This window comes from Ischnura elegans, chromosome 5, assembly GCF_921293095.1.
Source record: "Ischnura elegans chromosome 5, ioIscEleg1.1, whole genome shotgun sequence".
NCBI classification, from domain to species: Eukaryota; Metazoa; Arthropoda; class Insecta; order Odonata; family Coenagrionidae; genus Ischnura; species Ischnura elegans.
The window spans coordinates 39,079,939-39,096,301 of NC_060250.1; the positions used below are offsets into that span (position 1 = coordinate 39,079,939).

Here is a 16,363-nt window from a genome sequence, read left to right on the forward strand (position 1 = left end):
TACCAATATAATCTTTCAACTTCTTTAGTGACATGCCGAGTGGACAACGACTGCTTCCTGGGCCATGTATGTTTGCACAACATGTGCATAACTGGTTGTCGCATGGATGAAGATTGTGGGGAACGTGAGTCATGCAGAGGAAACCAATGTGTTGATCCATGTTCCATTGATGGAGCTTGTGGACCAAATGCTATTTGCTCAGTCTTCAATCGTCGAGCTGCTTGCTCTTGTAGCCCTGGGCTCATACCAAACCCGACACCGCGTGTAGGCTGCGTGAGGGAGCCCATGCCTCCTTGTTCGGCTGATAGGAGTTGCCCACCAGGATCCTTGTGCACTGATGGCAGTATCTGTCGCCCCATCTGTTCATCGGACTCACACTGTATTGGCAACGAAAGGTGTCATGTCAACGTGTGTCGTCCTCAGTGCAGGCGATCTGATGACTGTCGTACGGGAGAGATTTGTGAGGGACTTGTGTGCATCGCTGGATGTCACAGTGATTCACATTGCCCTGGAAACAGAGCTTGCGTCAACAACATGTGCATGGGTATGTTAGAATTTCTTGATATGTAATATCTTTTTCCATATCCCCACCCATTGATAATAAGCCACTACTCAACATTGTGGATTTGTAATCTCATTTTTTACCTTAGTTCGCTTAAAATTATTTTACTCTTTCATTTTATTGGAATTAAATCTCGGCTTAGTAGGTAATTTTTTTCTGCTAGCTTTATTATATCCAGGGTCCATGCTTATGATTAATATTCAGAAAAATGCTCAGTTTAGTGAGCTGAATTCTTTGCTACCAAAAAAATTGTTAATTTTTCAGTGTAATTTTGTAGGAATCTCTTTTGTGTTGGAAGTATCTCTCTCTTAAATTAGCTGTATCTTAATCGATTTGAATTTTTAATTTTTCAGATGTTTGTGAATCACCTACTGCTTGTGGAACTAATGCTGGATGCACGATGGAGAACCATCAAAAGGTTTGCGTTTGTCCCAGTCCTCTAACTGGTGACCCGTATGTGTCATGTCGTCACCCACCAACATCTTGCGTGTCTGAAGATGACTGTCCATCTGGGCAAACTTGCTATGGAAGAATGTGTCAATCAACTTGTAGGAGGTAAGTTCTGTGGAAATTTTTTGCATTTCAGACATTTTGTCCTACAATTAGGCTGAATTTTATGCATTTTTGTCTACATGGTGGAAATTCATTTGTTTCTCTTCTTGCCATGCCCATTTCAGTGACAGCAACTGCTTGTCAGATGAGCGTTGTATTGGTGGCCTCTGCAAAGCAGTTTGCAATAGTGATAGCAAATGCGGCCCCAACCAAATCTGTGACAACAGAATTTGTGACATTGGCTGCCGTAGCGACACTGTCTGCCCGAGCGATCAAGCATGCATCAACAAGCAATGTAGAAGTAAGTATTTTTCTGTTCTAAATTTGATGTGCATGGAATATTATGTTACTCTAATAAGGTACTATCTTAATGCTATAATATTTATCTCATGACGAAGGAAAGATGTAAACCATTTTGGTTCATTTCAGTCTCGATTATCATTCTCTCTTGCATGCTCTTAAAAATTTCCTACTGCATTGATCTTTCTTGACTGGCATGTGGCATATTTTCATTCATTAGTCTTTCATCGTGAAAAATCATTTGGGAAATGTTTTATGAAAAGAATGTTGACTTTTTTCACTTCGCATAACTTAATATGACCCTTCCTTGCACAGATCCTTGTGAGGGAGCTTCTAGCTGTGGACATTGTGCCACCTGCCGAGTGGTTAACCATGCTGTCCTCTGTGGATGCCCGTCAGACTTCATCGGGAACCCGATGGTCAGTTGTTTCAGGCCACTTGTCAGGTGTGCTGGAAATGTTGGCTGCCCACCTGGCTCAAGCTGTGAATCCAACTTCTGCAGCACTCGTTGTAGCTCTGAGTCTGACTGCTCATGTGGAGAGGAATGTGTCCAAGGAAGCTGCAAGGTTAGGTGTGGAGCTGATGGTGACTGCTCTCAGGTTTGTGAATTTAATTTCCAGATTCATATCATGTGTAATTTTCATGTTAAAATCTGTGAATTGTTTTTTGTTCTTGAAAAAAAATCAAATTCATTTCTCCTGCAGCATTAGGGATTCTATCCTTGTTGTTGCATAGAAAAGGTGAAGGTCTGACTTTGAGTCCATCGTGTATGGTAAAATTCAGCATTTACTTCATGCATGCAAGAACTATTGGATCTTTTATATCAAAGACATAGCTTGAAAATATTAAAAGTTATTGGTCAGAAGGGATTAAATGTGGAGGAGTCTACCTCCTTTTCCATATCCTTTGGAACACAAAACTACATTGGGTCTAGTGTACTGTAAAGTTGAAGGGGCCGGAAGTTTACCTCATTGTAATCGAACTTTGTTATATGTGGGTTCACCTTGCTACAAGACCAACTTCATTACAAGCAGGTCACCTTTTTTGACGTGGAATGCCTTTCACTTCATTTAAGTTGGGACTTTGATATAAGCCGGTGCATTATAAGTGGGTTCCACTGTATGTATTTATAATAGGTAGCGATGCGTGAAAATCACGTATGTGATAAATGCGATATTGATGCGATGCACGTGAATAAATGCGACATAGGTGTGATGATTAGACTATTATGATATTTAAACCGCAAATTTGCCTTTTCCATGGCAAAATTCTTAAATTTAGTAACTAGCCAGCCCCTCACTATACCACTGGATGTTGGGCCTTACTGCTTCATATCTGGTTACATGTATTTTCATCGGCAGCTACTAGAGAGGTTGAGAGAGAACCCTGGTAGCTTCTGTGATGTTGAGCAAATATTTCTTGCCATCTGCCTAGAGAAAACTTAAGTTTGGTAATGTTGCACTCCACACAATCTGGACACCAGTTAGTATCATGGATGCAGAGGGGTTTTTCAGCCAGTACAATCTAGTTGTGACTGACAGACGCAACCGCTTGAAGGAAGAAAGTTACGAAACTTGTTCAATGTTGATGTTCAACTAGTGTAAATGATATTTAGGCTGCAACATATTATCATTTTGAATTTTTTACTTTACCTCTTATTCCTTAATTTATTATTGTTACACCCCATAATTATTTAAACTATTCAGTATTTTTTTTCAATAACTGTGTTTCATCACACTTTGTCGTGAACTACTAGTCCTGCATTATGGAAATAAAGAAATAAATAGGTGCTACAAAAAGCTATAAGCTGTAATTGAAGGTGATATAAAATTAAAATGAAAGTGCTATTTTCACGTACCTCCAATACATAATAAGATTGGTTGATTAAAAATGTATCAATGGAAAAAAATTAGCTTTTCCTGTGCAAGAAATGAACTTTGTTAATTATTTAAGAAAAAATTGTGTTGCACAGAAATACTTTTAATACCACTTGCGTTGCTACTGTGTGATTCATCATTTTATCTGGGAGTGTTATTTCTACAATCTAAATTCTCTTTTTCTCTTCAGGGCCAGATATGTATGAAGGGAGTGTGCTCTCCTGGTTGCCGATCCAATAATGATTGTTTGAATGACCTGGCTTGCACTGATGGCATGTGTATCAGCCCATGTTCTCCCACTGCATGTGGTACCGATGCTGTGTGCCGTGCCTCAGATCATCGCGCCATTTGTCTGTGCCCAGAGGGATATGGAGGGGAACCCAGTAAAGCTTGCACTCGTCGTGAATGTTCCGTTGATGAGGACTGCGAAGGCTCCGACAAGAGCTGTATCGATGGATCATGCCGCAATCCATGCCTTGGAGCTTGTGGTTTGGATGCTCAATGCAGAGTCATTGCTCGCCGAGCTCACTGCTCATGCCCACCTGCTTTCTATGGCAATCCTCTTATTGAATGCAGACAAGGTAATCATATTTCACTAGTTTCAATATGCCATTTGTGTAAAATAGTATTTTGTATCATAAACCGGGGCTGCTTGAAGTGGTGGGATAACTTGAAATGGTTTGGTACTATTTTCGTGTTTGGGTTGGTACAAATCACTTATCAGGGCACAATTCAGTGATAAGTGCAAATACAGTGGATGATTTGGTGTGTTGCTAGATGACTGTTAATATTTTATTAATGCAAGGGAAAACAGGTAAGTAAACATTTCAAGTTTCTGCACCATTCCTAGTAACCCAGGTTTACGGTAACATAAATATCATGATTGATGGCAGTACACTCCTTTCATGATAATAATTGATACCATTGATTCAGCTGAGGAAAAGGTGTATAATTTTTGGGAAATGACTTTGGCTTCTAATACATGTTTATAGCCTCGGACATTTAAAAGAAATTCATTTCTGTTTCTTAATCCTTTTCTCATCTTTACCATGTAGGTACGTACCTTCTTTCCAAGCTATTCAATTTGCTGTTATGTCATATTCGACATAACTGACCCGATGTTTCCTTGTTTTTATATTTTATAGAGGAAGATTTGTTTCCAAATTATGCTATCGGTTTTTTTACATTCATTAGTTTTTATCAACCCTCCTCATTGTCCCAATAATTCCTCTTAAGAACCCAGCACAATGAGAATTCTTCAGCCATTTTATTTCATTTACTTAGCTTATTATCTCACCTTTGCTACTTCTGTTTCTGGTCCTTGGGGCTGTTATCAGCCATGTTTCACTGGAGAGAGTATGCATTCGCTTTTTGGTGGATTTTGAAAAAAGCCAAAATGAGTATGTTGACTTAGCTAAATGAAATCTACCACTCCCTTCTCCTCTCTACATAGATACAGTAGTGAATGCAAAATTGCTTATTATCAATGATGCTGTGCGGTGAGTAAGGTTTAATTTTTGATAATTCATCAGGTGGAGACACATGCTTGCGAAATCCATGCGGAGAAAATGCCAAGTGCCGGGAGTCAACTCAAGGTTTGGAATGCCATTGTCTGCCTGGATGCTTTGGAGACCCATACCAAGGATGTGTGTGTTCTGGTGCCGCAAAGGATATCTGCATTGAAAAGAAGTGTGGCATTAATGCTCAGTGCCGTGCTGGAGCCAATGGAGCCGAGTGTTACTGTCCATCGGAGTTCCCATCAGGAGATCCTCATGTAAAATGTAGGTTACATGGATAGCTGAGAAGTTGATGAGCATTTGTGACTCACTGAAAATATCATTTTGTTACTCTGATTCAGGAAAACATTGTTTTCTTCAGTGTTCATCACTGGCCAATCATTAATTGTGGACTACTTCTCTATTCTTGGTTAATTATCATGCACTTTGAGTCATTTTTATTCTCCTGGTGATACATGATTAAGTGACAGGAAATATTTTAAACATTTCTCATTTGGTTTCTGTAAGGATTTAAATTTATACATCATATATGAGTTAGTTATATTTGAACTTGACAGGTACATATGAGTATCCGTCTGATTGCCGTACTGTTGGCTGTGGGAAAGGAGCTGAATGTCTGCGTGAAGGGGTTGCGTTTGTGTGCCGCTGTCCTCCAGGATTCGTTGGCAGACCAACTGTTGAATGCCGCAAAGGTAGGGTGGGAGCTAGTCAACCCCACTATGAGATTATTTATTTACCATCAGCTTGGTACCTAATCCTTTATTATTCCTGTATTACTCTGGTAATCCCCATTTACTTACCAAATTTTCTAACCCTTGATTTAAGCATGCATGTGTAGATGTATTATAAAATAGGCTAAAACACATTAATCAAATATGTATTTTGTCATTAATTTGTGTTTTACCATGGTTAATAGTGTACAAAATGCAAGGGACTTTATGTTTTATTTTGTGTTTTAAACCAACTTTAATTATGAACTATTGACATTTACCTGTGTACAAATTTTATGTCTGAGCTCACTCTATATGTAGACAGTATTCCAATCTGCCTAGTCACTAACCTGTGACGTATATTATGTCGAGAGATATTGTTGTTTTAAGCCTTTAAGCACTAAGAGATGGGATATAATTTGCTTTATAAGGAGTAAATATTGTAGTTGATATTTTGAGGCTTTGTGTGTGTTTCATTTGCATGGTTAAATTAAAAACGATGCCTCTTGCCAATTTATAAAGTTGTAAAGAAGCTCAGCTCGTTGAAAATTTAACCGCTAACTTAAATTTAAAATAGTTTAAGCCAATGTTCAAAGAAATCATTTTCATGTAAATATAAATCCATATGCTTGTGTCAAAAAAAAAAAAGAAATGGGAGAAAATTGGCAATCATGTTGGTTAATGATAAGCCAGATTGGGAACTGTGAAAGGAGCATTCTCAAATGGTTCTTGGAGCCATCAAGTGGTCCAAAAACAAACGTTGAGAACTTTTTCCCTCTCTTTTGTCACTATTTTTTTGTAAATATTTCATGCAACTCACTTTTTTTCACACTCCCCCACAAAAGTCGGCGGCTTCTTTTGCCTGCCTCTTCAACTCTTCTTCGGCCTGTCTTCAAGTGTCTCACTCAATATTATTTTTTCACTCTCATTACTCGGACCCACACTGTATGTGCACCTGAAATTTGTGAAGAATGTTTCCTTTCATGGTTCTTATGGTTGCTTTCCCCTCTCTTCTCTTTTTCCGCCCCCATTATCCCTGGCTCTCATAGCTGAAAGTGAATGCGGTGGAGACAATGACTGTCCAAATGAAAGGGCTTGCGTCAATAGTCAGTGCGTTGACCCCTGTAGTCTGAGGGGGGCTTGTGGGGATGGGGCCCTCTGTAGAGTAGTCCTTCACAGGCCGAGATGCTCCTGCCCTCACTGCCACATTGGTAACCCTCACGCCTCGTGCACCCTTGATCCATCCTGCCGTGGAGACCCTAGACCCAACCTCACCCCATCCGGTGGACCCTGCACCTCCGATCTCGAATGCCCACCCACCCTGGCCTGTGATAGGGTGGCACGTCAGTGCCGTGACCCGTGCCGTCATGGCACCTTTGCCTGCGGCCCCAACAAACGGTGTGAGGTGAGGGCCCACCGCCCCACTTGTGTGTGCGGAGCTGGATTTGTGGTGGGTGAAGGGGGCGAGTTGACTTGTGCCCCCGAGGAAGGCCAAGTGTGTGTCCAAGATGGAGACTGTCCCTCGGACCGAGCCTGTCTCAGTGGGCGGTGTAGGAACCCCTGCACTGTCGGAGGGAAGAGCCCCTGCCCGGCTGACAAGACGTGCGAGGTATTGGAGCACGGGGCCGTGTGTATCTGCACTCGCAACTGCAACCCCACGCTTTCAATCTGCCTCCGAGACCGTGGTTGCCCCGACCGGCTGGCCTGCCGGGGTTACCGCTGTGTCGACCCATGCCATGATTTCTCCTGTCCAGGGGACACCCCCTGCTACGTCGAGGAGCACAGACCTATTTGCAAATTCTGCCCCCCAGGCTTTGTTGTTGATCCAAAGTATGGATGCCTCCAAGGTAATTGGAATGGAAGGGCCCAACTGGTAGCGTCTTCTACTGTCGTAACCAGCTGCTAGGACTGGTGCAAGTTAATAGTTTATTTTTCCTGGGAATAAAATTTTTGAAGCACCTTTTAGTGAACTAATTTGGTTTTGGAATGAAAGTTTTTTCACAATGTAGAGGATAGGACTTACTATTTAAAAAAAATCATACCAACAAATCTTTAATTAGGTGGGAGATTATACTTGATGAAATACATTACAAACTACACGAGCTAAAAGATATTAAAATATTAATTTGGCGAGCAAATATAAAACACCTACAAAAATGAAATTATTTGGGGTTTCAAACTAATTTTAGTTAATAAATGTTAGATCCTAAAAAAATGAGGCCAGGACATTTCCTTTTCTTGAATTGTTTCTCTGTCACAAAAGAACATATCCAGATGAACTTTTACATTCTGTATGTCTTTGTCTTTTTCTTTTGCACTGTCTTTTTAGTCACTACTTTTATTAATTGTGCACATACTTGTAAATACTTGTAAATACCTGTATGTATATATTTCCACTCTTAGATTTTTTTCTTCTCTCACTCTAATTAACTTACAACCTAACTTATTTTGGCAATAGCCATAAACCTCTAACTCTTTCTCTCTCAATTTTGATTGTACATATGTAAATACTGTTTTGTATGAATGTATGTGTGTGTTCATCTTCACAGCAGATGGCAGCACCACTGAGCCCTCAGTGGGGTGTTCCGTGGATGGAGAGTGCTCAGACTCCCTAGCCTGCCTAAATGGAGAATGCAGGGACCCATGCTTGGGGACCTGTGGTCTCAATTCTCAGTGCATGGTGCTAGCACACAGGGCTATATGCTACTGCCTTTATGGGCAGCAGTTAGACGCAAACAATAGTTGCATTGAACTCCCCATGAACAAGTCTGTTGTTGACGTTAATGATGCCAAAATGTCTACTGACAAGACGGTAACTACGACACAAAGTGATGAGGCAGACTCCACCACAAATATTCAACCAACAGAAGGTGACATTGTGACAACGGAGACCAATGAGGGATCTATTTCAGGCGAGGGAAGTACAGAAATGACACCAATCAGTGACTCAGGGGATGAATCAACAACCTTACCTGTCACAGCTACTGAAATGGACATGTTCACATCTTCAGCCATTGATGAATCTACTAAGGGAAGAGAAGAGATGGAAAACTCCTCAGTGCCATCAGGAGAAGATCTCCAGACTACCACTTCAAAAGTGGATGTTCATGTATCCACGTCCGTATCCGTGGAGGAATCTTCAGAAAGTGAAGAGCCAATATCATATATCCCTCCTCTTGAGGCAGTAGTGGATGACTTCACAGAAATTGCCATGGTCACATCTACATCTGATGATGAATCTGAAACGAAAAGTGACCAATCGAAAAAATTAGACACATCTGAGGAAGGAGACTCGACTACCACCACATCAGTGACTGATATTGATATCTCCACTTCAATATCAATGGAGGAGTCATCACAGAGGAGTGAAAGACCAAATTCTGTCGAAGAAGTGGAGAGTTCAAGTGAACCTGCAACAGAAATTAGCATGACAACCAGTACCTCACAATCGAAAAAATTAGACACATCTGAGGAAGGAGACTTGACTACCACCACATCAGTGACTGATATTGATATATCCACTTCAACATCAATGGAGGAATCATCACAGAGGAGTGAAAGACCAAATTCTATCGAAGAAGTGGAAAGTTCAAGTGAGCCTGCAACAGAAATTAGCATGACAACCAGTACCTCACAATCGAAAAAATTAGACACATCTGAGGAAGGAGACTCGACTACCACCACATCAGTGACTGATATTGATATATCCACTTCAATATCAATGGAGGAATCATCACAGAGGAGTGAAAGACCGAATTCTGTCGAAGAAGTGGAAAGTTCAAGTGAGCCTGCAACAGAAATTAGCATGACAACTAGTACCTCAGTTGATGACAATTCTGGTGAAAATAGTATGACATCAACACCTGGTAATGCATTCTCTACCTCCCAAAGTTCATCGTCAGGATTGGATATGCCAGCTTTACTACCAAACCCTGATGATGATTCAGCTACTACACCATTTTATGACTCTAATGGAGGATACAATGAGGAATCAACTGAAAGTAGTAGGACTACATTATCGTCAAGTTCAGAATTCGGAAGTGGAGGAACTGAGACAACGATTGGAACCAGTTCTGATTCTAATTTTTCAAGCTCCGTTGAGGATAATGGTACCTCAGAAACACCAAAAACTGAAACAATGCTTCCAAGTAATTACCCTGATGATGAGAATTCAACAACTCTGGTAAGTTTCACAACATCGTCATCTCTTGAAAAGAGTAATTCTGATGGAGAAGCTACAAGCACGGAGATTTCATCCATGGAAGTGAATATGGTCACTTCAATGTCAATGGAAGATTCACCACAAGAGGAAAAAGAGAAAATGGGAGAGGATAGCTTAGATGATGGTAATAGTGGCACTGATACCTCTTCTGTGGCATCAGTTGAACAATCAAGCCCTGGTGGAATAATTGAGACCACCACTGATGCCGAAAGCTACACCACAGAAGTTCATGTTGTGCAAGTAAGCATGAACCAGTCTGTATCCTTCGAAAATGGTTCAACAAGTGAGCCATCTGGACCAAGTGAATCAAACTCTGAAGATGAAAACAGCACTAGTAATGAGTTTACAACAATGAAAGTGGTCACATCAATAGTTACATCTAAAGATACTGTAAGTTTTCTCAAAGGTGATACAGTTCCTACAACTGTTAGTGCACCAACAATTTCACCTTTTGAGGCAACAAAGCAAACAGACTCTTTTGAAGGAACCACATCTACTATTAGTGAAACATCTGATGGAAAAACATCTGAGGTAGATGTTGAAGGGACAACAGTTGTAGTTGACGTTGAAATGACTGTGAGCAAAACTGATGGAGTGTCATCAGTTCAGACTACTCCAAAATATCAGGAATCTTCTACTTCATCTTTTTCATCCTCTGAGCAAAGCATATTCTCCAGTTCTTCTGGTGATACTGTGGTAAATGAAGTTCCAGTCACCACAATCAGTAGCTTAGGTATGACAGCAGAGACACCTAAGAATGAAAACACATCTGAATCACCTAGTTCTTCAACTGTGGGCACAATTTCAACAGAGGGAACATTCATGGGACTTACTCCTGGTAATGAGCCTGAAACTTCTTCCAAGGGTTCTGGCTTGGAGAGTGATTCGTTTTTGATGAATGACACTGACAATCAAGCTACTACAACCGAACCTATTGAGATTGTTTACGCCGAAACTGTTAGAACAACGGAATCGATGGGTGATGTTGAGGGGCAAACTACTCTCACATCATCAAGGGACAGTAGTCCTATGTATACTGAAGCCATTGATACTTCTTCACCAGAAAGTGAGACAGAAGCAGTTATCACTGCTACACCTGGATTCAAAAATATAAATGATGTCACTTCCAAGGAAACAGATTATGATGAAAACGAGCCTGGCTATTCCACAACTCCTGTGCCAGGAATTAATATCCCTGTGGAAAGTGACGTAACCTCCTCTACGATGAGTTGGATATCTGGGCTAACAAGTGCAATTTCCAGTATGATTGCAGCAGAGATAACCACAAGCTCAAGCGGAGAAACCACTGTAATTGGTGTCACAAATAATCCTGATTTACCTGGAGATTTTTCTGTTGTTCCATCTGAAAATGAAAAGAATTTGACTGATGAAGTAGAATCCTCCACTTTGGCAAAATCACGTGAAGATTTTGTGGATAAAACATCAGAAGGAATTTTTATTGTGCCTACATCATCAACAGGGATACCTGAGGTTAGAGAAACAGATTCAGAATCCCCAACATCCAATGAAAATATAGGATCTGTGACTGATATTTCCAGTGGTGAAAATTACATACCCACTACTGATAGCCCCTTGGGTGAAGAATTTCAGGAAACACCACCCCCCACTGTGGAACCCACAAGATCTGTAGATGAAATCACTTTGGGATTGGATTCCACTACTTCTTTGGATTTAGATAATGGCTCTACAGTTACTGCTATTGAAGAACAGTCATCAGTGAAGGGATCATCAGTCAGTGTTGAGCAGAGTACTGAGTCTACTACACCTTTGGACAAAGACATAATTGGCTCTACAGAGGTGCCAGAAAATACAATTACTCCCTCACCTGAAAGTGCAGGAACTACTCAGTATCCCACGACAATTGGTTCTACTTTTAGTGAAGCTCCAGTAGGTATTACTTCAGGCAGTAATTCTTTTTCTACATCAAATAACTCAGAATCTATCACTGAAATGATGACAAAAACTAGCCAAGATATTAATCCTGTGACAGATGGAATAAATGAGGAAAATATGAAAGAAATTGCCAAGAGCTCAACTGCTGAGCAAGAATCTACTCTGGAACCAGAAGTAGCCACCACGGAGAGCATTTTTATCTCCTCTCAGGATGATACCTCAGGGTTCACTGAGAATCCATTGGAATCCACTCTGAAACCAAACGATTCCTTTACCACTGATCGTTCCCCTAATTCGAGACTGGACCCTGGTTTGACTCAGAACATGACGGACCAAAGCAACAGTTCATTCATGCTAGATGCCTCCTGTAAATCTGATTCTCATTGCTTGGATTTGCAATCTTGCATAATGGGAACATGCGTGAATCCTTGTTTCCATTATGACCCATGCCCTGTGGGTGTTCCATGCCTGACAGAAGCACATAGGCCTGTGTGTCTTTGCCCCACTGAGCACAGACCAGCTACACTTGATTGTAAAATGCACCCAGGTAAACACACAAAAAAAGGCATGTAGGTGGCCAAAATTACAGTCCACATTCATGGTGGGAGGATCTGGGGTGATGGAAGTATCTCATTAAGGAAAGCCGTGGCTGCTGTTTTGCTATATTCATTTACCATTTCATTTTTCAAAATCATCTTATCAAACTTCAATCCATTTTGGGACATTTAAAAACATATGTGCCTTTGGGTGGGGTCCTTTTGAAGCTGAACATAAATTGGCGTTTGGAAGTTTCCTACCATGATATGCTTTGAATTGGAAGCGTTGGGGATTTTTGTCTTGTACCACTGTGTCCTGTTGAACTTTTAAAACACGCACACATCTATGTTTTTTCCATGGCATGGCTTAGTGTCTTGTGAGGTTACCCTCCTTACTTTCTCACAGTATTACTTGTCAAAATACACTCTGAATCTTAAGAAACATTTTGTTTACACATGCACACCAAAACTACATAAATACTCAGCAAATGTGTGTTAGTTTTGCAATCTTCTGTGTCGCTGTCTTTGTGTATTTTCTTGATGCTTTATGATTTCTTCATGTTACACTTCTTTGCACTTTCATAAAAGTTTGTGCTGACTTCGTGATTGGAAGATTTTGTCAGTGGACTCCTAATTATGGCTATAAGCATGTACTTAATAGAGAAATATTTAGTATTTTATCATAGTTGTATCATGAATTTAATTGGCTTGAGTTTAGGTTCCCAGACACTTTGAATTGTTACATGCATCATTCATGAGATAGAATTCAAAGTTTTCTAAATACATAATATCAATTCATCGGAAATTATTGAAGAAATATGGTACCCACTAGGGTCCTGCTACCTAAGGTCAGGTCAGTATTTGAGGTACTCGATATGAGGCACCATGCATTTCCTTTTATTAGTGGTAGATTAGACTAAGAAGCATTTCATATCTGTTATAATTTGCTATTAAGCAGCAAATTGAAAATTGAGGCCTAGAGATCGTGTATTAAAGGCCTTATAAGGGAAGGGTGAATAATCCATTTTAGAGTGATCTGATCATGAGGTTTGGTTTGGGTCACCACTGAGATTTCTATTGGCGTGTGCTCTTAGTTATCAGTTCAATGTCATTGCTGGTAAACATATCCACATTCAGTTTAATTCTATTCTCAAATATGTTACCTCTCCATGTCTCTAAAATTGAATGGAAAGGAAGGGCAAGTGGGCAGAAAGAAAGGCAAAGGATGGCCTCAAATGATTTATAAAGGATAAGTTTTTAAGGATTTAAAAGAGAAGAAATACATTAATATGAACAAAGTTAGTGAATAGGAGAGTGGAGTTGAGAGCTGCTTCAAGCCAGTCTTTGGATAGTTTACTTATGATGATAAAGGGAAGAAAATGGTTAGAGGTCATTGTGGGTCAGACCATGCAAAATTTGCAGTTTTTTTCAATTACTATGTAGTTCTTGATAATATAAATGAGTTTTTTTGATGATACTTTTATGGTGAGATAGATGAGAAAGAATCATTAATTATTTGTTCATTGCTATGGCTAATGAATAAATTCAGTTTGTTTTTCATATAATAATGACTTTGGATTGAGTTTATTGCTGTTGAGGAATAATCTTTGGGTAGGATTTGGTTGATTTAAAATACTTTTTTTAGATCCAACTGCATGAATTTCTTTTGCAGTTCATAGAAAGACAGCATGAATGCTTCTGCATAATTATGTTGTTATTCAAGTTTCAAAAGTATGTTCAGACACGAAAAAAAGTAAAATTCTCTATCATTTTCACTTATCAATAATAGGAAAAAATGTAATATCCTCTCCTCCGATGGAATGGATGATAGTGTTTCAGATTTTAATTTGCATAGTTGGATGCTTTATATGTGACAGATGATGGAGAATGGGAATATTTGGCTGCAAGTCTTGTTTCTGTATCACGTGGGAAATGTCTTGTCATGACTTTTGTCTTGCTTTTAAGTGTGACTTCTTCTTTTTATCTCTGTTCCTGCTTGAGCCCTTCTCAATTTCATACAACCTTCTATCCCTGTATCCAGTGTGTCCAGTTTTTATATCTGATAATTTTCATTGTATTTTATTTGTTAAACATTTTCACAGGCTCTACCTATCTTCTACAAAAAATAATAATTTTATTTCCAGCTCAATATGTTAAGACAGCCGATTAAATTCTGTTTGTCTTATCTTTCAGCTGTTTTATTTTACTCTTCTGTTTTTTTATTTTACTAATGCATTTTAATTGCTTTTAATTAATACCACTCGCTTATTGCTTTGAGTAAATAACATTAACAACCTTTGATTTCAAGTTTGGAGTGCAAGTTTGGAGGGTGTTCTTGTGGCCTGTACTGTTTTTTTAATATAATTATGCTACCCCTACAGCTTAAGGTAAAAAAAAGGGATCCTTTGGGATTTAGGAAATGGTGTTTGTCGTTTGAAGTTATTTTTGCATTGCATATTCTTTGTTTGCTGCTATTTGCTCAAGAGGTGATTTTATTTTATTTTGACTGATAGAACTATTACTGTCCATTAAATATTTAAGCTTTGATTGAAAATTTTACTCAAAAGTTTTTGTACTCATTTTTATTTGCTAAAGCAGAGAGCTCAACATAAATAACAAATCATGATTAAATGTATCATCATTAAATTTCTATTTTCATAAATACATATTCATTTCTTTTTTAGTGTCAATATGATAAATAGAAAAAGTTTGTTTTGTTTTTTCAGATACCAGATAATTTTGCTTTCTCTTCAATCTCTCTAATATGAATTCATAAGTATAATTTTTGCCGTTATTTACATCTCAATCTGAATTTGATTTTTGCAAAATATTGTTTTAAAAAACAAAGCCTTTTGCTTATTGTGCTAGAATTTTGCATTCCTTTGGTTTGGTTGCATTCATAATAGTGAGTACCAATTTCTTTTAAGCTCTTTGAATGCTGTTTTGTTTCTCAGTGTCTGGTCAGATCCAGTTAACTTGGAATGCTTCAATTTAAAATTGGTTTATTTTGAACAGTAATCAGTCATTTTCAAATATTGCTGAGCTGATCTTTAAGATATTTGCTGAAATATTTTTCAAGGAGAGTATACGAGAAAGCATTTTTTTATTAATCAGAAAATAATCTTTACTTTCCAAAAGTATAAATGACGAGTTTCTTCTGTTTTATCCCAGTGATTGGCTGTAAGAAGCACACAGACTGCCCAACACAGCTAGCTTGCATCAATGAAATGTGTCAAAGCCCTTGCATTGTGGCTAACCCTTGCGAGGCACATCAAGAATGTCAAATGCAAGACCACCAACCCGTTTGTGTAAAAGGTTAGTGCTCATTTGTGGTTTGATTCTATCGCTTTGATTAATTATTTTGTCATAAAGGTAAATTTTTATTCACACCCTATCAGAAGTGAAGTGCAAAATACTCTGTTTTCTTGTATTTATCCTCAGTTTTTATGGCTTGATAGCTATCTAATTCCATCTGCTAATCTTTTTTCAGTGTGCCAGTGTCAGAAACATGCTGATTGTCGACCAGGATTCTCCTGTGATGGATGTAATTGCCGACCATCTGGTATGCAGTTGTGAATTCATCAGAAACCTTTTTCATACTTTTACTACAACTCTTGTCATTCAAGTTCATGACTTCATTCTATCTTTACCTGTTTGCTTCAATGTTTTGTAATTTCAGGTACAGAGCCAAGTTTGTCGGAAGGTTGTGAGCACTGCCCCCCTGGAGTTACCTGTGACAGGACAACGGGTGCATGTATATTCGGTAGGAATGGCCGTTGGTTTTTTACCTATGAAGTGATTTTGGGAAACCCATTGACGTTGAGGGATAAAGTTATTTTTGGTGTGCTTGCAGAGGTACTGTTTTTGAAAGGCCTTATACGATTGTTGGAAAGTTTCATCGGGGCAAAATTTATCTTGGCATTTTCATCCGCATTGAAATAGATATCAATTAAGTCCTTCATTTACTTGGTTTCTCCTTTTAATGAAATAATTTAGTATCACATGATTTTTGAAGTAGTATCGCATATTAATGTACTTACTGACAAATTTCTGTGATTGTTTGTGAAGAATGTTCCTACTCCTCGAATCAGAGAATTTAAAAATTGTTGTGCAGCCTTTGTTTACAGTTTCTTGTGATGGCTAAAAGTATATTTGGTATTCAGAACCAATTCT

At 39.0% G+C, this 16,363-nt stretch overlaps 1 protein-coding gene across 1 annotated transcript in view; it reads left to right on the plus strand.

Annotated features, from left to right (window-relative positions):
• Window positions 1–16,363, plus strand: part of LOC124159670 — a 309,866-nt gene that overhangs the window by 158,358 nt on the left and 135,145 nt on the right. The window contains exons 35-46 of the mRNA XM_046535577.1: window positions 29–544; window positions 916–1,117; window positions 1,240–1,415; window positions 1,730–2,013; window positions 3,482–3,872; window positions 4,824–5,072; window positions 5,366–5,500; window positions 6,568–7,365; window positions 8,068–12,201; window positions 15,362–15,505; window positions 15,681–15,752; window positions 15,870–15,953. Coding sequence (XP_046391533.1) covers window positions 29–544; window positions 916–1,117; window positions 1,240–1,415; window positions 1,730–2,013; window positions 3,482–3,872; window positions 4,824–5,072; window positions 5,366–5,500; window positions 6,568–7,365; window positions 8,068–12,201; window positions 15,362–15,505; window positions 15,681–15,752; window positions 15,870–15,953 — 7,185 coding nt within the window. The remainder of the gene's footprint in view (window positions 1–28; window positions 545–915; window positions 1,118–1,239; window positions 1,416–1,729; window positions 2,014–3,481; window positions 3,873–4,823; window positions 5,073–5,365; window positions 5,501–6,567; window positions 7,366–8,067; window positions 12,202–15,361; window positions 15,506–15,680; window positions 15,753–15,869; window positions 15,954–16,363) is intronic.